The sequence below is a fragment of the Gopherus evgoodei genome, unplaced genomic scaffold (assembly GCF_007399415.2).
Source record: "Gopherus evgoodei ecotype Sinaloan lineage unplaced genomic scaffold, rGopEvg1_v1.p scaffold_82_arrow_ctg1, whole genome shotgun sequence".
Classification (NCBI taxonomy): domain Eukaryota; kingdom Metazoa; phylum Chordata; order Testudines; family Testudinidae; genus Gopherus; species Gopherus evgoodei.
The window spans coordinates 197,649-221,646 of record NW_022060103.1 but is presented as its reverse complement, the minus strand read 5'-3'; the positions used below and the strand labels follow the sequence as shown (position 1 = coordinate 221,646).

At 57.4% G+C, this 23,998-nt stretch overlaps 1 protein-coding gene across 1 annotated transcript in view; it reads left to right on the top strand.

Annotated features, from left to right (window-relative positions):
* LOC115644002 (red-sensitive opsin-like) overlaps positions 1–10,396 on the top strand; it is a 12,201-nt gene extending 1,805 nt beyond the window's left edge. The window contains exons 2-4 of the mRNA XM_030548048.1: positions 3,480–3,645; positions 4,962–5,201; positions 9,853–10,396. Of these exons, the coding sequence (XP_030403908.1) occupies positions 3,480–3,645; positions 4,962–5,201; positions 9,853–9,969 (523 nt within the window). The 3' untranslated portion in view covers positions 9,970–10,396. The remainder of the gene's footprint in view (positions 1–3,479; positions 3,646–4,961; positions 5,202–9,852) is intronic.
* Positions 10,397–23,998: the final 13,602 nt, after the last annotated feature.

Genomic DNA, 23,998 nt, shown 5'->3' with positions numbered 1-23,998 from the left:
GAGGGGGATAGAGGGGGATAGGTAGATAGATAGAGGGGGTAGCTGGGGAAAGATAGATAGAGGGGGCGGATGGAGGTAGATAGAGAGATAGAGGGGGCGGCTGGGGATAGAGAGATAGAGGGGGCGGCTGGGGATAGATACATAGAGAGATATAGGGGGTTGCTGGGGACAGATACATAGATAGATAGAGGGGGTGGCTGGGGTAGATGGATAGATAGAGGGGGTGGCTGGGGATGGATAGGTAGAGGGGATGGCTGGGGTAGATAGATAGAGGGGGTGGCTGGGGGTATATAGATAGAGGAGGCGGCTGGGGATAGATAGATAGAGGGGGTGACTGGGGTAGATAGATAGAGGGGGCGGCTGGGGATAGATAGATAGAGGGGGTGGCTGGGGATGGATGGATAGATAGAGGGGGCGGCTGGGGATAGATAGATAGAAGGGGCGGCTGGGAATGGATAGATAGAGGGGGCGGCTGGGGATGGATAGATAGAGGGGGCGGCTGGGGATGGATAGATAGAGGGGGTGGCTGGGGTCGATAGATAGATAGAGGGGGTGGCTGGGGTCGATAGATAGATAGATAGAGGGGGTGGCTGGGGGTATACAGATAGATAGACGGGGTGGCTGGGGATAGATAGATAGATAGATAGATAGATAGACGGGGTGGATGGGGGTAGCTAGATAGCAGGGGCGGCTGGGGATGGATAGATAGAGGGGGTGGCTGGGGTAGATAGATAGATAGAGGGGGTGGCTGGGGATGGATAGATAGATAGAGGGGGCGGATGGGGATGGATAGATAGATAGAGGGGGTGGCTGGGGATGGATAGATAGATAGAGGGGGGGGCTGGGGATGGATAGATAGAGGGGGGGGCTGGAGTAGATAGATAGATAGAGGGGGGGCTGGGGATGGATAGATAGATAGAGGGGGGGGCTGGGGATGGATAGATAGATAGAGGGGGGGCTGGGGATGGATAGATAGAGGGGGGGCTGGAGTAGATAGATAGAGGGGGTGGCTGGGGATGGATAGATAGATGGGGGGGGCTGGGGATGGATAGATAGATAGAGGGGGGGGCTGGGGATGGATAGATAGAGGGGGTGGCTGGGGTAGATAGATAGATAGAGGGGGGGCTGGGGATATATAGATAGAGGGGGTGGCTGGGGATGGATAGATAGAGCGGGTGGCTGGGGATGGATAGATAGAGGGGGTGGCTGGGGGTAGACAGATAGATAGAGGGGGCAGATGGGGGTATATAGATAGATAGAGGGGGTGGCTGGGGATGGATAGATAGAGGGGGTGGCTGGGGTAGATAGATAAATAGAGGGGGCGGCTGGGGATAGATAGATAGAGGGGGTGGCTGGGGTAGATAGATAGAGGGGGTGGCTGGGGATGGATAGATAGATAGAGGGGGGGGCTGGGGATGGATAGATAGATAGAGGGGGTGGCTGGGGATGGATAGATAGAGGGGGGGCTGGGGTAGATAGATAGATAGAGGGGGGGCTGGGGATATATAGATAGAGGGAGTGGCTGGGGTAGATAGATAGATAGAGGGGGGGCTGGGGTAGATAGATAGATAGAGGGGGGGCTGGGGATATATAGATAGAGGGGGTGGCTGGGGATGGATAGATAGAGGGGGTGGCTGGGGATGGATAGATAGAGGGGGTGGCTGGGGATGGATAGATAGATAGAGGGGGTGACTGGGGATGGATAGCTAGAGGGGGGGCTGGGGATGGATAGCTAGAGGGGGTGGCTGGGGATGGATAGGTAGAGGGGATGGCTGGGGATAGATAGATAGAGGGGGGGATGGGGATAGATAGATAGAGGGGGTGGCTGGGGAAGGATAGATAGAGGGGGCAGATGGGGGTATATAGATAGATAGAGGGGGTGGCTGGGGTAGATAGATAGAGGGGGTGGCTGGGGATAGATAGATAGAGGGGGCAGATGGGGGTATATAGATAGAGGGGGCGGCTGGGGATAGATAGATAGAGGGGGTGGCTGGGGATGGATAGATAGAGGGGGCAGATGGGGGTATATAGATAGATAGAGGGGGTGGCTGGGGTAGATAGATAGAGGGGGTGGCTGGGGATAGATAGATAGAGGGGGCAGATGGGGGTATATAGATAGATAGAGGGGGTGGCTGGGGATAGATAGATAGAGGGGGTGGCTGGGGATGGATAGATAGATGGGGGGGGCTGGGGATATATAGATAGAGGGGGTGGCTGGGGGTGGATAGATAGAGGGGGTGGCTGGGGTAGATAGATAGATAGAGGGGGTGGCTGGGGATGGATAGATAGATAGAGGGGGTGGCTGGGGGTATATAGATAGATAGAGGGGGTGGCTGGGGATGGATAGATAGATAGAGGGGGTGGCTGGGGATGGATAGATAGATAGAGGGGGTGGCTGGGGGTACATAGATAGATAGAGGGGTGGCTGGGGATAGATAGATAGAGGGGGTGGCTGGGGGTATATAGATAGATAGAAGGGGTGGCTGGGGATGGATAGATAGCGGGGGGATGGGGATAAATGGATAGAGGGGGTGGCTGGGGATAGATAGATAGAGGGGGTGGCTGGGGATGGATAGATAGAGGGGGTGGCTGGGGTAGATAGATAGATAGAGGGGGTGGCTGGGGATAGATAGATAGAGGGGGTGGCTGGGGGTATATAGATAGATAGAAGGGGTGGCTGGGGATGGATAGATAGAGGGGGTGGCTGGGGTAGATAGATAGATAGAGGGGGTGGCTGGGGATGGATAGATAGAGGGGGTGGCTGGGGTAGATAGATAGAGGGGGTGGCTGGGGATAGATAGATAGAGGGGGTGGCTGGGGATGGATAGACAGAGGGGTGGCTGGGGTAGATAGATAGATAGAGGGGGTGGATGGGGATAGATAGATAGAGGGGGTGGCTGGGGATGGATAGACAGAGGGGTGGCTGGGGTAGATAGATAGATAGAGGGGGTGGATGGGGGTATATAGATAGATAGAGGGGGTGGCTGGGGGTATATAGATAGATAGAGAGGGTGGCTGGGGTAGATAGATAGAGGGGGTGGCTGGGGATGGATAGATAGATAGAGGGGGTGGATGGGGGTATATAGATAGATAGAGGGGGTGGCTGGGGTAGATAGATAGATAGAGGGGGTGGATGGGGGTAGACAGATGGGAGGAGGGAGGGGTCTCTATGTAGGGAGGGGGTGAAGGGAGGGGGACAGGGGGATGGGTGTGAGGGGGGAAGGAAGGAGTCTGAGTGGAGGGAGGGAGTGTGTAGGGTCTATGGGGTGGAGTTGTGGGGGGAAGGTGTCTCCAAATTGGGGCTGGGGAATTGGGGGGGCTGTGGAGGGAGGGGTGTGGGTATATTTCTGGGAAGGAGTCTGGAGCTGGAGAAGGGCGTAGTGGGAGGAGAAGTATAGGTAGGGGGAAGAGTGACTGTAAGTTTGGCTGGGGTGAGGGAACCTGTGCCCCCTCACCTGACTGTCCCCACTCTCCTCCAGGTACTGGCCCCATGGCTTGAAGACGTCCTGTGGCCCAGATGTGTTCAGTGGCAGCTCAGACCCCGGGGTCCAGTCCTACATGATTGTACTGATGATCACCTGCTGCTTCATCCCACTCAGTGTCATCATCCTCTGCTACCTGCAAGTGTGGATGGCCATCCGCACGGTGAGCACCCCTAGACCCTCCACAGGGGACCCCAACATTGGCCAAGGGCCTTCCCACCAGCCTAGTAAACCTACGCCAGCACCTGGGGCTCAGCAAGGAGCCCAGCGTGCCTCTGCTTGGCCAAGAGCCTCCCATGGCCCGGGCTGACATGCCCCATACAACCCAGCTTGTCAACAGCTCATAGACTCATAGAATCTCAGGGTCGGAAGGGACCTCAGGAGGTATCTAGGCCACCCCCTCTGCTCAAAGCAGGACCAGTCCCAACCTAATCATCCCAGCCGGGGCTTTGTCAAGCCTGACCGTAAAAACCTCTAAGGAAGGAGATTCCACCACCTCCCTAGGGAACCCATTCCAGTGCTTCACCACCCTCCTAGAGAAACAGTGTTTCCTAATATCCAACCTAGACCCCCCCAACTGCAACTTGAGACCATTGCTCCTTGTTCTGTCATCTGCCACCACTGAGAACAGCCGAGCTCCATCCTCTTTGGAACCCCCTTCAGGTAGCTGAAAGCAGCTATCAAATCCCCCCTCATTCTTCTCTTCTGCAGACTAAACAATCCCAGTTCCCTCAGCCTCTCCTCATAAGTCATGTGCTCCAGCCCCCTGATCATGTTTGTTGCCCTCCGCTGGACTCTTTCCAATTTCTCCACGTCCTTCTTGTAGTGTGGGGCCCAAAACTGGACACGGTACTCCAGATGAGGCCTCACCAATGTCGAATCATGGGGAATGATCACGTCCCTCGATCTGCTGGCAATGCCCCTACTTATACAGCCCAAAATGCCGTTAGCCTTCTTGGCAACAAGGGCCCACTGCTGACTCGTATCCAGCTTCTCGTCCACTGTAACCCCCAGGTCCTTTTCTGCAGAACTGCTGCCTAGCCACTCGGTCCCCAGCCTGTAGCGGTGCAGGGGATTCTTCCGTCCTAAGTGCAGGACTCTGCACTTGTCCTTGTTGAACCTCGTCAGGTTTTTAAGGTCCAGGTGCCTCTGGACCCTATCCCTACCTTCCAGCGTATCCACCTCTCCCCCCAGTTTACTGTCAGTTTAGAGCATTCCACTGACCTAGCCAACCAGCTTCCCATGCTTGGTAGCTGGCTGGCCAAGAACCTTCTCATAAGCCTAGTTGACCTACCCAGCCCCAGGGGTAAGTAGGGTGTTTAACTTGCCCATGTTTGGTGGCTGACGGGCCAAGAGCCTGCCCAGTGGTCGGGTTGAGCTAATGCAGCCAAAGAAGCCCAGCTGGCCATGGTTGGTTGGCTGGTTAAGAGCTGGCAACCCCCAGGCCATGCTCTAAGCCTGCCTTCCTCTGCCCCGCAGGTGGCAGCCCAGCAGAAGGAATCAGAGTCCACCCAAAAGGCGGAGAAGGAAGTGTCACGCATGGTAGTGGTCATGATCATTGCCTACATCTTCTGCTGGGGCCCCTACACCTTCTTTGCCTGCTTTGCTGCCGCCAATCCTGGCTATGCCTTCCACCCATTGGCAGCTGCTCTGCCTGCCTACTTCGCCAAGAGCGCCACCATCTACAACCCCATTATCTATGTCTTCATGAACAGGCAGGTGAGTCGCTCACGGCCCGTGGCATTCTGGGAAACGGACAGGGCTCCAGTCCCACCACCTGGGCTCTCAGCTCCATAGACAGAGGGGAGATATGGAGGGGTTGGATGAATGGATGGTTAGGTGAGTGGATGGATGGAGGGATGGGTGTATATGGGGAGCAGTGTGTAGGGGCTGGAGGGATAGGTGGATGGAGGAGGGATGGATGGATGGGTGGATAGATGGAGAGATGGACAGATTGATAGGTGAGTGGATGGATGGAGGGATGGGTGTATATGGGGAACAGTGTGTAGGGGCTGGAGGGATAGGTGGATGGAGGAGGGATGGATGGATGGGTGGAGAGATGGAGAGATGGATGGATTGGTAGGTGAGTGGATGGATGAAGGGATGGGTGTATATGGGGAGCAGTGTGTAGGGGCTGGAGGGACAGGTGGATGGAGGAGGGATGGACAGATGGAGGGATGGATGGATTGGTAGGTGAGTGGATGGATGGATGAAGGGAGGGATACTAGAAGGTGAGTGGGTGCATGAAAAGGTAGAAGACGGATGGATGGATGAAGAGTTGGTAGATGGATGAAGCGGCGGTAAGTGGATGAGTGGACAGACAGATGGATGAAAGTGCAGGTGGGTGGATGGAGGAATGGGTAGTGGGTGTTTGGATGGATGGAGGGATAGTAGACAGGTAGGTGGATGGATGGGTGGAGGGATAGTGGGTAGACGAATGGATGGATGAAGAGATAGGTAGGTGGATGAATGGATGGAGGGATAGTGCGTAGATGAAGAGATAGAGGGAGGGAGGGAGGGATAGTAGACAGGTAGGTGGGTGGATGGAGAGAGGGATAGTGGGTAGATGAATGGATGGATGGAGGGATAGTGGAAAGGTAGGTGGATGAATGGATGGAGGGATAGTGCGTAGATGAAGGGAGGGAGGAAGAAATAGTAGACACGTAAGTGGATGGATGAATGGAGGGAGGGATAGTGGGTAGACGGATGGATGGATGAAGGGTTGCTAGACGGATGGAGTAGTAGATGTATGGGTGGACAGACAGACGGGTGAAGGTGCAGGTGGGTGGGTGGAGCGATGGAGGGATGGTGCATAGATGAAGGGATGGAGGGATAGTGGGTAGACGGATGGATGGATGAAGGGTTGCTAGACGGATGGAGTAGTAGATGTATGGGTGGACAGACAGACGGGTGAAGGTGCAGGTGGGTGGGTGGAGGGATGGAGGGATAGTGCCTAGATGAAGGGATGGAGGGATGGAGGGATAGTGGGTAGACGGATGGATGGATGGATGAAGGGTTGCTAGACGGATGGAGTAGTAGATGTATGGGTGGACGGACAGACGGGTGAAGGTGCAGGTGGGGGGGTGGAGCGATGGAGGGATGGTGCATAGATGAAGGGATGGAGGGATAGTGGGTAGACGGATGGATGGATGAAGGGTTGCTAGACGGATGGAGTAGTAGATGTATGGGTGGACAGACAGACGGGAGAAGGTGCAGGTGGGTGGGTGGAGCGATGGAGGGATGGTGCATAGATGGAGGGAGGGAGGGATAGTGGGTAGACGGATGGATGGATGAAGGGTTGCTAGATGGATGGAGTAGTAGATGTATGGGTGGACGGACAGACGGGTGAAGGTGCAGGTGGGGGGGTGGAGGGATGGAGGGATGGTGCATAGATGGAGGGAGGGATAGTGGGCAGACGGATGGATGGATGAAGGGTTGCTAGACGGATGGAGTAGTAGATGTATGGGTGGACAGACAGACGGGTGAAGGTGCAGGTGGGTAGGTGGAGCGATGGAGAGATAGTGCATAGATGGAGGGATGGAGGGATAGTGGGTAGACGGATGGATGGATGAAGGGTTGCTAGACGGATGGAGTAGTAGATGTATGGGTGGACGGACAGACGGGTGAAGGTGCAGGTGGGTGGGTGGAGCGATGGAGGGATGGTGCATAGATGGAGGGATGGAGGGAGGGATAGTGGGTAGACGGATGGATGGATGAAGGGTTGCTAGACGGATGGAGTAGTAGATGTATGGGTGGACGGACAGACGGGTGAAGCTGCAGGTGGGTGGGTGGAGCGATGGAGGGATGGTGCATAGATGAAGGGATGGAGGGATGGAGGGATAGTGGGTAGACGGATGGATGGATGAAGGGTTGCTAGACGGATGGAGTAGTAGATGTATGGGTGGACAGACAGACGGGTGAAGCTGCAGGTGGGTGGGTGGAGCGATGGAGGGATGGTGCATAGATGAAGGGATGGAGGGATAGTGGGTAGACGGATGGATGGATGAAGGGTTGCTAGACGGATGGAGTAGTAGATGTATGGGTGGACGGACAGACGGGTGAACGTGCAGGTGGGTGGGTGGAGCGATGGAGGGATGGTGCATAGATGAAGGGATGAAGGGATGGAGGGATAGTGGGTAGACGGATGGATGGATGAAGGGTTGCTAGACGGATGGAGTAGTAGATGTATGGGTGGACAGACAGACGGGTGAAGGTGCAGGTGGGGGGGTGGAGCGATGGAGGGATGGTGCATAGATGAAGGGATGGAGGGAAGGGATAGTGGGTAGACGGATGGATGGATGAAGGGTTGCTAGACGGATGGAGTAGTAGATGTATGGGTGGACAGACAGACGGGAGAAGGTGCAGGTGGGTGGGTGGAGCGATGGAGGGATGGTGCATAGATGGAGGGAGGGAGGGATAGTGGGTAGACGGATGGATGGATGAAGGGTTGCTAGATGGATGGAGTAGTAGATGTATGGGTGGACGGACAGACGGGTGAAGGTGCAGGTGGGTGGGTGGAGCGATGGAGGGATGGTGCATAGATGAAGGGATGAAGGGATGGAGGGATAGTGGGTAGACGGATGGATGGATAGATGAAGGGTTGCTAGACGGATGGAGTAGTAGATGTATGGGTGGACAGACAGACGGGTGAAGGTGCAGGTGGGTGGGTGGAGCGATGGAGGGATGGTGCATAGATGAAGGGATGGAGGGATAGTGGGTAGACGGATGGATGGATGAAGGGTTGCTAGACGGATGGAGTAGTAGATGTATGGGTGGACAGACAGACGGGTGAAGGTGCAGGTGGGGGGGTGGAGCGATGGAGGGATGGTGCATAGATGGAGGGAGGGAGGGATAGTGGGTAGACGGATGGATGGATGAAGGGTTGCTAGACGGATGGAGTAGTAGATGTATGGGTGGACGGACAGACGGGTGAAGGTGCAGGTGGGGGGGTGGAGCGATGGAGGGATGGTGCATAGATGGAGGGATGGAGGGATAGTGGGTAGACGGATGGATGGATGAAGGGTTGCTAGACGGATGGAGTAGTAGATGTATGGGTGGACGGACAGACGGGTGAAGGTGCAGGTGGGGGGCTGGAGGGATGGAGGGATAGTGCATAGATGAAGGGATGGAGGGATAGTGGGTAGACGGATGGATGGATGAAGGGTTGCTAGACGGATGGAGTAGTAGATGTATGGGTGGACAGACAGACGGGTGAAGGTGCAGGTGGGGGGCTGGAGGGATGGAGGGATAGTGCATAGATGGAGGGATGGAGGGATAGTGGGTAGACGGATGGATGGATGAAGGGTTGCTAGACGGATGGAGTAGTAGATGTATGGGTGGACAGACAGACGGGTGAAGGTGCAGGTGGGTGGGTGGAGCGATGGAGGGATGGTGCATAGATGGAGGGATGGAGGGAGGGATAGTGGGTAGACGGATGGATGGATGAAGGGTTGCTAGACGGATGGAGTAGTAGATGTATGGGTGGACAGACAGACGGGTGAAGGTGCAGGTGGGTGGGTGGAGCGATGGAGGGATGGTGCATAGATGAAGGGATGGAGGGATAGTGGGTAGACGGATGGATGGATGAAGGGTTGCTAGACGGATGGAGTAGTAGATGTATGGGTGGACAGACAGACGGGTGAAGGTGCAGGTGGGTGGGTGGAGCGATGGAGGGATGGTGCATAGATGGAGGGATGGAGGGAGGGATAGTGGGTAGACGGATGGATGGATGAAGGGTTGCTAGACGGATGGAGTAGTAGATGTATGGGTGGACGGACAGACGGGTGAAGGTGCAGGTGGGTGGGTGGAGCGATGGAGGGATGGTGCATAGATGAAGGGATGGAGGGAAGGGATAGTGGGTAGACGGATGGATGGATGAAGGGTTGCTAGACGGATGGAGTAGTAGATGTATGGGTGGACGGACAGACGGGTGAAGGTGCAGGTGGGTGGGTGGAGCGATGGAGGGATGGTGCATAGATGAAGGGATGGAGGGAAGGGATAGTGGGTAGACGGATGGATGGATGGATGAAGGGTTGCTAGACGGATGGAGTAGTAGATGTATGGGTGGACGGACAGACGGGTGAAGGTGCAGGTGGGTGGGTGGAGGGATGGAGGGATGGTGCATAGATGAAGGGATGGAGGGATAGTGGGTAGACGGATGGATGGATGAAGGGTTGCTAGACGGATGGAGTAGTAGATGTATGGGTGGACGGACAGACGGGTGAAGGTGCAGGTGGGGGGGTGGAGCAATGGAGGGGGAAGTAGATTAGGAGCCTGGTTTACGTCGGGAACAGCTGCCTGCCCGGGGGCCCTCTGGGGGACCCCCCAGTGCCGTGCCCTGCCCCGTCTGACCCCGCCTCTCGCCCCCCAGTTCCGTAACTGCATAATGCAGCTGTTTGGGAAGAAAGTGGACGACGGCTCGGAGCTCTCCTCCACCTCCCGCACTGAGGTCTCCTCCGTCTCCAACTCCTCCGTGTCGCCGGCATAGGAGGGACCCCCATGGGCCGACAGACAGATGGACGCACGGATGGGACTCTTCCCCACTCCCTGCCTGCCCCCCACACAGCATGGATCCCTCTTAAGCATACAAAGTACTGTCTTTTCTCCCCACTTTGCCACACCTCCTCTGGAGACTTGGCTCCCCCCCCAGGGAACGAGGGCCCTTCCCTTTCTGTCCAGCAGGGGCCCGGAGAGTTTAGCTTTCGTAAAGCAACAGCCCTATCTCCCCACAAGAGCTGCCTGGGCTCCGCCCCATCACGATTCTCTGTCGCTCCGCCCCTCGAGCGCAAGTCATTGCTCTACTGGAAAGGGAACATGAGCTGTTCTAGGAGTGTTTGGGTCCACCCCAGAGGTGGCTGCACCCCAGTGGGGCTGGCTGGGTGGGGACAGGTCACTTTGCCCCAGAGGTGGCTGCATCCCAGTGGGGCTGGCTGGGTGGGGACAGGTCACTTTGCTCCAGAGGTGGCTGCATCCCAGTGGGGCTGGCTGGGTGGGGACAGGCCCCTCTGCCCGAGGTGGCCGCATGTCAGCAGGGCCAGGTGTGTAGGGTGATGCAGCTCTGCCCCAGAGGTGGCTGCCCCTGAGCAGAGCAATGGAGAATCTGCTCCTCTCACGTTCCACCCCCAGGCTGGCCGTGCCCCAGCCCTGGCCAGCCCCCCTGTAAATAGTGTTTGATAAGGAGCCTCGCTAGGACCACAGGGACAGAGACTGGACAAATGCCCAGCCAGGCGCCACCCCCTCGGTGCCCCAGGGCTGACGCCGCGGCCGGCCTGTACCGTAGCCAATAAAGGTTTGTAACTTCTGTACCCAGCTCTGGTGCCGCGGGGGGCCAGGAATCAGGGGGGGATCTGTCTTTAGTAGCGGGAGCAGCTGGGATTCTGGGGGTGGATGGAGGGAGGGTCCATGAGGCGTGGGGGTACCCCGTTCACAACAGATGGGGAGCTGAGATTGCCACGGCTAATGGCACCTGCCCCCGCACTGTCCCATGATGCACCCTGCCATGGCTAACACCCACTCCTCCGCACCGTCCCACGATGCACCCTGCCACGGCTAACGCCCACTGACCCGCACCATCCCACGATGCACCCTGCCACGACTAACGCCCACTGACCCGCACCGTCATGGCTAACGCCCACTGACCCGCACCATCCCACAATGCACCCTGCCATGGCTAACGCCCACTCCTCCGCACCGTCCAACGATGCACCCTGCCATGGCTAACGGCATCTGCTCCCACACCATCCCACAATTCATCCTGCCATGACTAATGCCCACTCCTCCGCACGGTCCCACGATGCACCCTGCCACGGCTAATGGCACCTGCTCCCACACTGTCCCACGATGCACCCTGCCACGGCTAACGCCAACTGACCCGCACCGTCATGGCTAACGCCCACTGACCCGCACCATCCCACAATGCACCCTGCCATGGCTAACGCCCACTCCTCCGCACCGTCCCACGATGCACCCTGCCACGGCTAACGCCCACTGACCCGCACCATCCCACGATGCACCCTGCCACGACTAACGCCCACTGACCCGCACCGTCATGGCTAACGCCCACTGACCCGCACCATCCCACAATGCACCCTGCCATGGCTAACGCCCACTCCTCCGCACCGTCCCACGATGCACCCTGCCATGGCTAACGGCATCTGCTCCCACACCATCCCACAATTCATCCTGCCATGACTAATGCCCACTCCTCCGCACGGTCCCACGATGCACCCTGCCACGGCTAATGGCACCTGCTCCCGCACTGTCCCATGATGCACCCTGCCACGGCTAACGCCAACTGACCCGCACCGTCATGGCTAACGCCCACTGACCCGCACCATCCCACAATGCACGTTGCCACGACTAACGCCCACTCCTCCGCACCGTCCAACGATGCACCCTGCCACGACTAATGCCCACTGACCCGCACGTCCCACGATGCACCCTGCCACGGCTAACGCCCACTGACCCGCACCGTCATGGCCAACGCCCACTGACCTGCATCGTCCCACAATGCACCCTGCCACGGCTAACGCCCACTCCTCCGCACTGTCCCATGATGCACCCTGCCATGGCTAACGCCCACTCCTCCGCACAGTCCCACGATGCACCCTGCCACGGCTAACGGCACCTGCCCCCGCACTGTCCCACGATGCACCCTGCCACGGCTAACGCCCACTGACCTGCACCGTCATGGCTAACGCCCACTGACCCGCACCATCCCACAATGCACCCTGCCATGGCTAACGCCCACTCCTCCGCACCGTCCCACGATGCACCCTGCCATGGCTAACGGCATCTGCTCCCACACCATCCCACAATTCATCCTGCCATGACTAATGCCCACTCCTCCGCACGGTCCCACGATGCACCCTGCCACCGCTAATGGCACCTGCTCCCGCACTGTCCCATGATGCACCCTGCCACGGCTAACGCCCACTGACCTGCACCGTCATGGCTAACGCCCACTGACCCGCACCATCCCACAATGCACGTTGCCACGACTAACGCCCACTCCTCCGCACCGTCCAACGATGCACCCTGCCACGACTAATGCCCACTGACCCGCACGTCCCACGATGCACCCTGCCACGGCTAACGCCCACTGACCCGCACCGTCATGGCCAACGCCCACTGACCTGCATCGTCCCACAATGCACCCTGCCACGGCTAACGCCTACTCCCCCACACTGTCCCATGATGCACCCTGCCATGGCTAACGCCCACTCCTCCGCACAGTCCCACGATGCACCCTGCCACGGCTAACGGCACCTGCCCCCGCACTGTCCCACGATGCACCCTGCCACGGCTAACGCCCACTGACCTGCACCGTCATGGCTAACGCCCACTGACCCGCACCATCCTACAATGCACGTTGCCACGACTAACGCCCACTCCTCCGCACCGTCCAACGATGCACCCTGCTACAGCTAATGGCACCTGCTCCCACACCATCCCACGATGCATCCTGCCACGGCTAACGCCCACTGACCCACACCGTCATGGCCAATACCCACTGACCCCCATCATCCCACGATGGACCCTGCCACGGCTAATGGCACCTGCTCCCACACCGTCCCACGATTCATCCTGCCATGACTAACGCCCACTCCTTCGCACCGTCCCACGATGCACCCTGCCATGGCTAATGGCACCTGCTCCCACACCATCCCACGATGCATCCTGCCACGGCTAACGCCCACTGACCCGCACCGTCATGGCCAACACCCACTGACCCGCATCATCCCACGATGGACCCTGTCACGGCTAATGGCACCTGCTCCCACACCATCCCACGATTCACCCTGCCATGACTAACGCCCACTCCTCCACACCATCCCACGATGCATCCTGCCACGGCTAACGCCCACTGACCCGCACCGTCATGGCCAACGCCCACTGACCCGCATCATCCCACGATGGACCCTGTCACGGCTAATGGCACCTGCTCCCACACCATCCCACGATGCATCCTGCCACGGCTAACGCCCACTAACCCGCACCGTCATGGCCAATGCCCACTGACCCGCATCATCCCACGATGGACCCTGCCACGGCTAATGGCACCTGCTCCCACACCGTCCCACGATTCATCCTGCCATGACTAACGCCCACTCCTTCGCACCGTCCCACGATGCACCCTGCCATGGCTAATGGCACCTGCTCCCACACCATCCCACGATGCATCCTGCCACGGCTAACGCCCACTGACCCGCACCGTCATGGCCAACACCTACTGACCCGCATCATCCCACGATGGACCCTGTCACGGCTAATGGCACCTGCTCCCACACCATCCCACGATTCACCCTGCCATGACTAACGCCCACTCCTCCACACCATCCCACAATGCATCCTGCCACGGCTAACGCCCACTGACCCGCACCGTCATGGCCAACGCCCACTGACCCGCATCATCCCACGATGGACCCTGTCACGGCTAATGGCACCTGCTCCCACACCATCCCACGATTCACCCTGCCATGACTAACGCCCACTCCTCCGCACCGTCCCACGATGCACCCTGCCACGGCTAATGGCACCTGCCCCCGCACTGTCCCACGATGCACCCTGTCACGGCTAACGCCCACTGACCCACACCGTCATGGCTAACGCCCACCAACCCGCACCATCCCACGATGCACCCTGCCACGACTAACGCCCACTCCTCCACACCGTCCCACGATGCACTCTGCCACGGCTAACGCCCACTGACCCGCACGTCCCACAATGCACCGTGCCACGGCTAACACCCACTGACCCGCACCGTCCCACGATGCACCCTGCCACGGCTAACGCCCACTGACCTGCACCGTCCCACGATGCACCCTGCCACGACTAACGCCCACTCCTCCGCACCGTCCCATGATGCACCCTGCCACGACTAACGCCCACTGACCCACACATCCCACGATGCACCCTGCCACGGCTAAAGCCCACTGACCCGCATGTCCCACGATGCACCCTGCCACGGCTAACACCCACTAACCCGCACCGTCCCACGATGCACCCTGCCACGGCTAACGCCCACTTCTCCGCTCCGTCCCACGATGCACCCTGCCACGGCTAACGCCCACTCCCCCGCACCGTCCCACGATGCACCCTGCCACAGCTAATGCCTGGTTCCCAGAACCTTCCCACAATGCACCCTGCCACGACTAACGCCCACTCCTCCGCACCGTCCCATGATGCACCCTGCCACGACTAACCCCCATTGACCCACACGTCCCACGATGCACCCTGCCACGGCTAAAGCCCACTGACCCGCATGTCCCACGATGCACCCTGCCACGGCTAACACCCACTAACCCGCACCGTCCCACGATGCACCCTGCCACGGCTAACGCCCACTTCTCCGCACCGTCCCACGATGCACCCTGCCACGGCTAACGCCCACTCCCCCGCACCGTCCCACGATGCACCCTGCCACAGCTAATGCCTGGTGCCCAGAACCTTCCCACGATGCACCCTGCCACGGCTAATGCCCACTGACCTGCACCGTCCCACGATGCACCCTACCACGGCTAATGCCTGGTTCCCAGAACCTTCCCACGATGCACCCTGCCACAGCTAATGCCCACTGACCCGCACCGTCCCATGATGCACCCTGCCACGGCTAACCCCGCCTCACCCACACCTTCCCACAATGCACCCTGCTGAAGCTAACACCAGCACCTTTAATAGTCGGACGGCAGCCCGACGCCGTGAGCTTGTGGCTAGGGAGACGGGGGTTCTGCAGGTGGGGGGCACAAGCTGGGAGAGCAGCCAGTGCTGCGTGGTCGCTGTCCCTGGCTACCAGGCCTCCCAGCAGAGGCGGTCCCAGCAGTGCCAGGCCATGGAGAGCAGGGCCAACACACCCAGTGTGGAGAGCGCCCGCCGGCGGCTGCGGAGCAGGGGCAGGCTGCAGGCTGAGACGCAAACCAGCAGGATGGTGGCCAAGGCCACAGCCAGGTTCATCAGCTGCCCCTGGAGGTGGCACCGCTCCAGTCCTGTTCCTCCAGTTGGGCTGCCTGCTGCTGGGCTCCAGCTGGGAGAGACAGGTGTGGAACACGTGCAGCACCTCCTGGGGCGGGATGGGGGGCCGAGGTGGATCCCAGCTGGTGGCCCCATTGCCCTTGGGGGGCAGCCAGGACCCCAAGCTGACGTGGCATCCATGCCGGGCACTCGGGGGGCAGCCCAGCCACGGCCCATGGATCCCAAGCTGACGTGGCCTCCATGCAGGGCACTTGGGGGGCAGCCCAGCCACGGCCCATGGACCCCAAGCCAACACGGCCTCCATGCTGGGCACTTGGGGGGCAGCCCAGCCACGACCCATGGACGCCAAGCAGATGTGGCCTCCATGCAGGGCACTCGGGGGGCAGCCCAGCCACGACCCATGGGCCCCAAGCTGATGTGGCCTCCATGCAGGCACTCGGGGGGCAGCCCAGCCACGGCCCATGGACCCCCATGCTGACGTGGCCTCCATGCAGGGCACTCGGGGGGCAGCCCAGCCACGACCCATGGACCCCAAGCTGATGTGGCCTCCATGCAGGGCACTTGGGGGGCAGCCCAGCCACGGCCCATGGACCTTGTGGAGCTGACCCTGGGGAGTCAGACAGTGACCACCTCTTGCCCGGCCCTTACCCGCACGTCACCGCCCCCCCCCCCGGTGTCACGCCCTTATCCGCACGTCCCGGCCCCCCCGGTGCCACGCCCTTACCCGCATGTCAACGCCCCCCCGGTGCCATGCCCTTACCCGCACGTCCCCGCCCTCCCGGTGCCCAGCCCTTACCCGCACGTCACCGCCCCCCCCAGTGCCCAGCCCTTACCCGCACGTCCCCGTCCCCCGGTGTCACGCCCTTACCCGCACGTCACTGCCCTCCGTGCCATGCCCTTATCCACACGTCCCGGCCCCCCAGTACCCGGCCCTTACCTGCACGTCACTGCCCTCCGTGCCATGCCCTTATCCACACGTCCCGGCCCCCCAGTACCCAGCCCTTACCCGCACGTCACTGCCCCCCCCCCAGTGCCCAGCCCTTACCCGCACGTCACCGCCCCCCCGGTCCAACGCCCTTACCCGCACGTCCCCGTCCCCCGTTGCCACGACCTTACCCGCACGTCACTGCCCCCCCCCAGTTCCCAGCCCTTACCTGTACGTCCCCGCCCCCCGGTGCCCGGCCCTTACCCGCAGGTCCCTGCTCCCTGGTGCCTGGCCCTTACCCACACGTCCCTGGCTCTCTCGTGGGTGCTGTAGGCCGTCCTCTCCTCCACGGAGGCCACGTTGTGGCATAGCATGCCCACCTCTGCCATGTTGAGCTGCATCATGGCATTCACCTGTTCCTCCAGGTTCTGGTGTCTGCAGGGGGGATGCCCTGAGTCAGTGCCTGCCTTCTGGTGCCCCTCCTGTGCTCCGGGGCACCAGCTGGCTCATACCATTGATCCCATTAGGGCTGCGGCTCTGCTGATTGGCTTGGAGGGGATTTGGCTCCGTTCCCCTATCTGACACGGCCATGGGATGGGGTGGAAGGAGATGCACAGGCAGCACAGTGACCAGAAGTGCAACATTGTGGGGCACAGGGCAGTGTCAGGTCTGGGGCACTGGGGGGGGAGGGCGGTGCCAGGCCTAGGGCACTGGGGGGCAGGGCAGACCCCAGTTCCCCTCCTCACCTCTCCTTCTCCTCTCGCAGCTCTTCCAGCAGCTGGTGCTGTGCCTGGCACCAGCCCGCCTACAGTGCCAGCCACCGGCCTTCCAGTGCCTCCTGGGCTTCTTTCTGCATTGCCACCTCGCCCTGCAGCCCCTGGCGCTGCCCCAACCTCTCCCCCGCCTCTGGGAGTGGGACACGGCAGAGCTGGGTGACTTCCTGGGCCAGCAGTGCCCCCTGCTGCTCACCAGCCAGCTCCAGAGGGTCGACTGGGCGGGGCTGGCGTCTGCGCGCTCCACGGCTGGTGTGGGACAGATGTGGGGGGACACAGATAGTGAGGGACAGGCAGGGAGGAGTGACCAAATCCCCCATTTTCCATTTTGCCCACCCCGCCATCCCACAATGCACCCTGCCGCGGCTAACACCCACGTCCCCCCACCGTCCCACAATGCACCCTGCCACAGCTAATGCCCGCTCCCCCCCGCCATCCCACAATGCACCCTGCCGTGGCTTACACCCCCCCGCCGTCCCACAATGCACCCTGCCGCAGCTAACACCCGCGTCCCCCAACAGTCCCACAATGCACCCTGCCACAGCTAACGCCTGCTTCCCCCCGCCATCCCACAATGCTCCCTGCCGTGGCTTACACCCCCCTGCTGTCCCACAATGCACCCTGCCGTGGCTTACACTCCCCCCGCCGTCCCACAATGCACCCTGCCGCGGCTAACACCCACGTCCCCCCACCGTCCCACAATGCACCCTGCCGCAGCTAACGCCTGCTCCCCCTGCTGTCCCCTAACGCACCCTGCCACAGCTAACACCCCCCCGCCATCCCACAATGCACCTGTCGTGGGTAACGCCCCCCCGCCATCCCACAATGCACCCTGCCACAGCTAACGCCCACCATCCCACAATGCACCCTGCCGCGGCTAACACCCCCTCCCGCCGTCCCACAATGCACCCTGCCACGGCTACCCCCCCCTCCCGCTGTCCCCCAAGGCACCCTGCCATGGCTAACACCCCCCCACCATCCCACAATGCACCCTGCCACAGCTAAAGCCCCCCCGCCATCCCACAATGCACCCTGCTGCAGTAAAAGACCCCCCCCGCCATCCCACAATGCACCCTGCTGCGGTTAATGCCCCCCCCGCCGTCCCACAAGGCACCCTGCCACGGCTAACGCCCGCTTCCCCCCACCGTCCCAGAAGGCTCCCTGCTGTGGCTTACCCACCCCACTCCCGCTGTGACGATGCGGTTCCGGCGGGACCCAACTGAGGTGCCAGTTCAGGACCAATCGTTTAAACAGGGCAGTTACAGCCCCAGGCTGGGGTTTTCCACCTCTACGGCACCGACCAGCCAGACCCAGCGGACTTTGGTCTCACCCCCCCCCCGGCTAACCACGAGTCACACACACGGTTCCCTCAGACACTCCAGTCTCCCAGTGCCCCCACCTGCGCCACTCGGCAGGGGATGGATGGGTATGAAACCCAACACCCCAGTAAAGGACCAAGGTTCTCTCGATCCCAAAGAATCAGGCCCCAGACCCAGGTCAATACACACATCAGATCTTACCCCCAATCCCGCTGGTGCCAACCCTCTAGAATCTAAAATCGAAAGGTTTAGTCATAAAAGGGAAAAGATCCAGACGGAGCTAGAATTGGTGACATGGAATCAGTTCCATCCAGTGATGGCAGAGTCCTTGGGTCAGGCTTGTAGCCATGATGGAGGAGCCTGCAGGTTCAGATCCCGTCCCTGGAACATGCCCCGCTGGGACGGGTCGTTCAGTCCTTTGTTCAGAGCTTCAGTTCGTAGCAAAGTCCCCAGAGCTCAGGGGCAGGATTGAGGACCAGGTGGAGACGAGGCCTCGGCCTTTTCTAGGCTTTTCCAGGCGTAAGAACCTCTTTGTTCTCACTGGAAAATTACAGCAACGTGGAGCCTGGGGTCACCTGGGCCAGGCCCTGCACTTGGCTGAGTCACAAGGCGGATCTGCCTCCTCGCCATGGGTCAGTTGCAGCTGATGGGCCGTAACGGGCTCCCAAGCTGGCCAGGCCGAGCTGACCCCAACTCGTCTGGGGTGTCACCCCGAGGCACAGCCCGAGTGTGAAGCACAGACAGGACAGAGCCGATATTCACAACTTCCAGTACAATGACACGTGCACCCGGGCAGCACAATCCTACCCAGCACCCCGCAACCTGGCCTAGACACCGCAGCTCACCCCCTGCCCATGCGATTTGGGGCCGCGACAGGACCTAGCTTGCACCCATGTTCTAGATGGTCCCAGAATATCTCAGTAACGTCACACCCTTAACGCAAAATTGATACAGGAAGGGGTGACAAAAACATCGCTGGCTGCATCCTAAGAGCTCCGCATCCTTAGGCCCGTCTCACTACATTGAGTGTTGGGTTAGAGGCCCTACCAGTGTCTAACAGAAATGGTTTATCACAGTCTTGTTCAGTAACATGATTGAATCTCTTTACAAACTCCAGTTAAAAAACTTAGAACAATAGTGGATTGGATCTGCTCTTGCAGCAGGTTCCTGTGCGTCTCACGTGATCTTGCCAAGAGCTAAAGAAAACAGCTACTTTATCCATACACGCTCTGGCAAATGTTTGGAATCCAATTAACATCAAATCAATGTAGAAATTAATGTTGTCCATAGTACAGGAATCTTGGCATTTAGCCATGCAAGCAATATGGTAGCGTGCCTCAGTTTCCCTTTTCCATACAGCATGTCAGGTCTGGAATGTCTTTTCCCCAGTGAAAAGTTCCAATACTGTTTACAGACATTAACTGTGAAACATCAGTATACCAGGATGTGATGATGCGGTTCTGGCAGGATCCAACTGAGAGTGCCAGTTCAGGACCAATTGCTCAAACAGGGCAGTCACAGCCCCAGGCTGGGGGTTTTCCACCTCTAAGGCAAACCAAACCAGCCAGACAAAAAGGACTTCGGTTTCACCCCACTGGCTAACCACAAGTCACACAAGCAATTTCCTTAGACACTCCAGTCTCCCCGTATCACCTCCAGTCCCACCCGTCCTGGGGAGGAATGGTTATGAAAACCAACACCCCAGTAAAAGAAAAAGGTTCTCTCGATCCCCAAGGACCAAGCCCAGAGCCAGGTCAATATACACATCAGCTCTTACCCACAAATCACGCTGTTGCCAACCCTCTAGAATCTAAAATCGAAAGGTTTATTCATAAAGGGAAAAAGGTAGAGATGAGAGCTAGAATTGGTTACATGGAATCAATTCCATACAGCGATGGCAAAGTTCTTAGTTCAGGCTTGTAGCAGGGATGGAATAAACTGCAGGTTCAAATCAAGTCTCTGGAGAACATGCCCCGCTGGGACGGGTCGTTCAGTCCTTTGTTCAGAGCTTCAGCTTGTAGCAAAGTCCCTCCAGAGGTAGGAAGCAGGATTGAAGACCAGATGGAGATGAGGCATCAGCCTTAGATAGGCTCTTCCAGGTGTAAGAACACTTCTTTGTTCTTACTGTGGAAAATTACAGCAACATGGAGTCTGGAGTCACATGGGCCAGTCCCTGCACACCCTGCTGAGTCACAAGGCCTATCTGCCTCCTCTCAATGGGTCAGTTGTGTAGCTGATGGTCCTTAATAGGCCATCAAGCAGGCTAGGCAGAGCTAACCCCAACTTGTCTGGGGTGTCACCCAGTAACACAGCACAAGTCTGAAATACAGACAGTATAGAGCCAATACTAACTTCAACTACACAATGCTACAGACACACAGACAGCTTCATCCTAACCAGCAACCCAGAACCTGCTCCTAGACACCTGATATTGTTAGGTAATAAAGCAAGTCCTTACTCACCTCTCCAGCACCCGAGTTCGTGCGGGAGGCTATGGGCACACAATTCTGTCAGAGACCAGACACAAATGCGTTGATCAACGGGCTCACACTAACCCAAAAGCTTTAGAATAAGTGTGGCCCCTTTATTAGGGGTGAGCATCAATATTTATACACAGAAGTAAACAAAGTGATTAATAGAAGATAATGGTCATGCATAATCAATCAAGATTTTACAGGAAAAGCAAGTTTAACAAGTAAATGCATAGAGATAAAGGCTAATGGCTACTTGATAAAGGGGGTGTCATGAGTAGTTTGCAGGTCAGTGCTTTGTTCGATAAAGGGTTCAGAAAGGATTATGCAGAGACGGCCAGTCTGGGTGTGTTTTGGCTCCAAAGTTCACCAAAAGTTTAGACCCAACAATATGACCCCCTTTACATAGGATTTGGTGCAACTACAGGACCTTGGTTGCAAACCATGTTCTATATGGTCCCAGTTTATATCAATAACGTCACAAAAGGCCCTTCAACATAAAGTGTGTTCCCATATATTGCTTTCAACATGTTCATGGGATTTTCCAAAGGATTAGGCACATTGTACATTCTTACAGTTCTTGGTAATAGCAACACATTAATTACAAAAAACACCATTAGCAATAACAACAAATTCATTGCAATTGTCCATCTACAATCAGGTTTGTCATGCCACACCTTTGGCTCCAGACTATTGGGGTTTGGGCATTTTAGGGTTAACTGTGGCTTCCCTTTGCAAAATTCACTTTTCTCTTTCCTCCTTGTCCTGCAGGATCAAACCCTGATTTCTCTTGCTTAACCAAATTCACTGGGTAGGCTCTCTGTGCTAACAGCTATTAGCAAGTCTTTCTTCTCCCTGCCAGCCAGGTAATTTGCATCAACACAGACACTAGCTTTTAACTTCTTAGCTGCTACCAATTCCAATGCTGGACTGTCTTACAGAGATACCACCCGAATCCAGAGGGTCTGAGGGTGAGAGTTTGCTTGCTTTCCCCTGCATCCTCAAGCATTCGGCCGTAAAACTGTTTTGCTCTGAAATACCAGTAACCAATTCTGTCCTCAGACCCTGAAGCACATGCTGCTCACTTACAGAATCAGCTTGGAGACATTCCTGTTCCAACACGATTGTCTTCCCAACAAGCTGGCCACACACAGCCACTTGGTTATAGGGCTGCTCAGCTTTCTTAAGAGCTTTTACTCCATCTGAGTGAGACCTTCTCTAGGCTACCCACACCGGATCTTTCAAAAGGAAAGTCAGTGGATCCATTCACAACAGAAAATTTCCGGCTGTTAGGAACTGAAACTTCCTTGATTAACTCATGTTCACACCCTTCAGCTGCAGGAAACTGTTTGCAAAGGTTACCACAGGGGTTCCTTTCCCTATGAGCTTTTCTAAACAGCAATTCACCCCTCTCAGAACTTCTGCCCTTACCCTCTTCACCTAGGGCTTGCTCTAAAGGACACTTTCCTCTTGCTGGGTCTCATTTACATCCAGAATCACCTCAGGCCCACCAGGCAGATTCCTACACAACCCCCTTTCAGGCAAACTCATAGACTCATTAGATAACAGGTTGGAAACATTCTCCTTCCCTTGGCCACACACAAGTTCAGGAGTCGTTTCCTTCTTGCTACAAGTCGTCAAACTGTCAGTAGATAACACAATTAACTCACCTTTCTGCTCTCCTCGTGCCCTGGCTAGGGTATCACCCTGAGCAGACAGAATTGCTACACCCTTTTCCAACCACACATTAGGAACTGGCAAACTACAAGCACCAGAACTGTCTGGTCTCTGGGATTTTGCTACGACACTAACTGGATGCACCCTAGTCACAGGGCCATTCTCCCCAGCAGACACAAACTTAGCACCATTCCTTTCCTGGGCTTTAGTTGAATCCAGAACCAACTCTGAGACAACTGCACTATTCTCAACCCTCACAGGCTGCAAGGCCTCTTCTGTCTGCTCCACAGACACAGAAAAGCTGGAGACACCTTCTCCTTCCGCAGACACACAGCTTGGGATCTCATTTCCCTTGTCCCAGGACACAGGGCTGTTCACAGACAACTGCTTGGAGACCAGGGTAGCTCCCTCCATAGGCAAGTCAATACCCCTGACAGACACAGGCACATTCCCTTCACTGTCCCAATTCTCCATCCAGAACACAGGTAAGGGATAGAGACACTCATCTTCCACTTCATCATCACATACAGCCCTCAGCTAAAACCCCTCCAACGCATCATCAAGGATCTACAGCCCATCCTGGACAATGATCCCACACTTTCACAGGCCTTGGGTGGCAGGCCAGTCCTTGCCCACAGACAACCTGCCAACCTGAAACATATTCTCACCAGTAACTGCACACCACACCATAATAACTCTAGCTCAGGAACCAATCCATGCAACAAACCTCGATGCCAACTCTGCCCACATATCTACACCAGCGACACCATCACAGGACCTAACCAGATCAGCCACACCATCACCGGTTCATTCACCTGCACATCCACCAATGTAATATACGCCATCATATGCCAGCAATGCCCCTCTGCTATGTACATCGGCCAAACTGGACAGTCGCTACGGAAAAGGATAAATGGACACAAATCAGACATTAGGAATGGCAATATACAAAAACCTGTAGGAGAGCACTTCAACCTCCCTGGCCACACTATAGCAGACCTTAAGGTGGCCATCCTGCAGCAAAAAAACTTCAGGACCAGACTTCAAAGAGAAACTGCTGAGCTTCACAAATTTGACACCATCAGCTCAGGACTGAACAAAGACTGTGAATGGCTTGCCAACTACAGAACCAGTTTCTCCTCTCTTGGTTTTCACACCTCAGCTGCTAGAACAGGGCCTCATCCTCCCTGATTGAACTGACCTCGTTATCTCTAGCTTGCTTGCTAGCACACATATATATACCTGCCCCTGGATATTTCCATTACATGCATCTGAGGAAGTGGGTATTCACCCACGAAAGCTCATGCTCCAAAACGTCTGTTAGTCTATAAGGTGCCACAGGATTCTTTGCTGCTTTTACAGATCCAGACTAACACTGCTA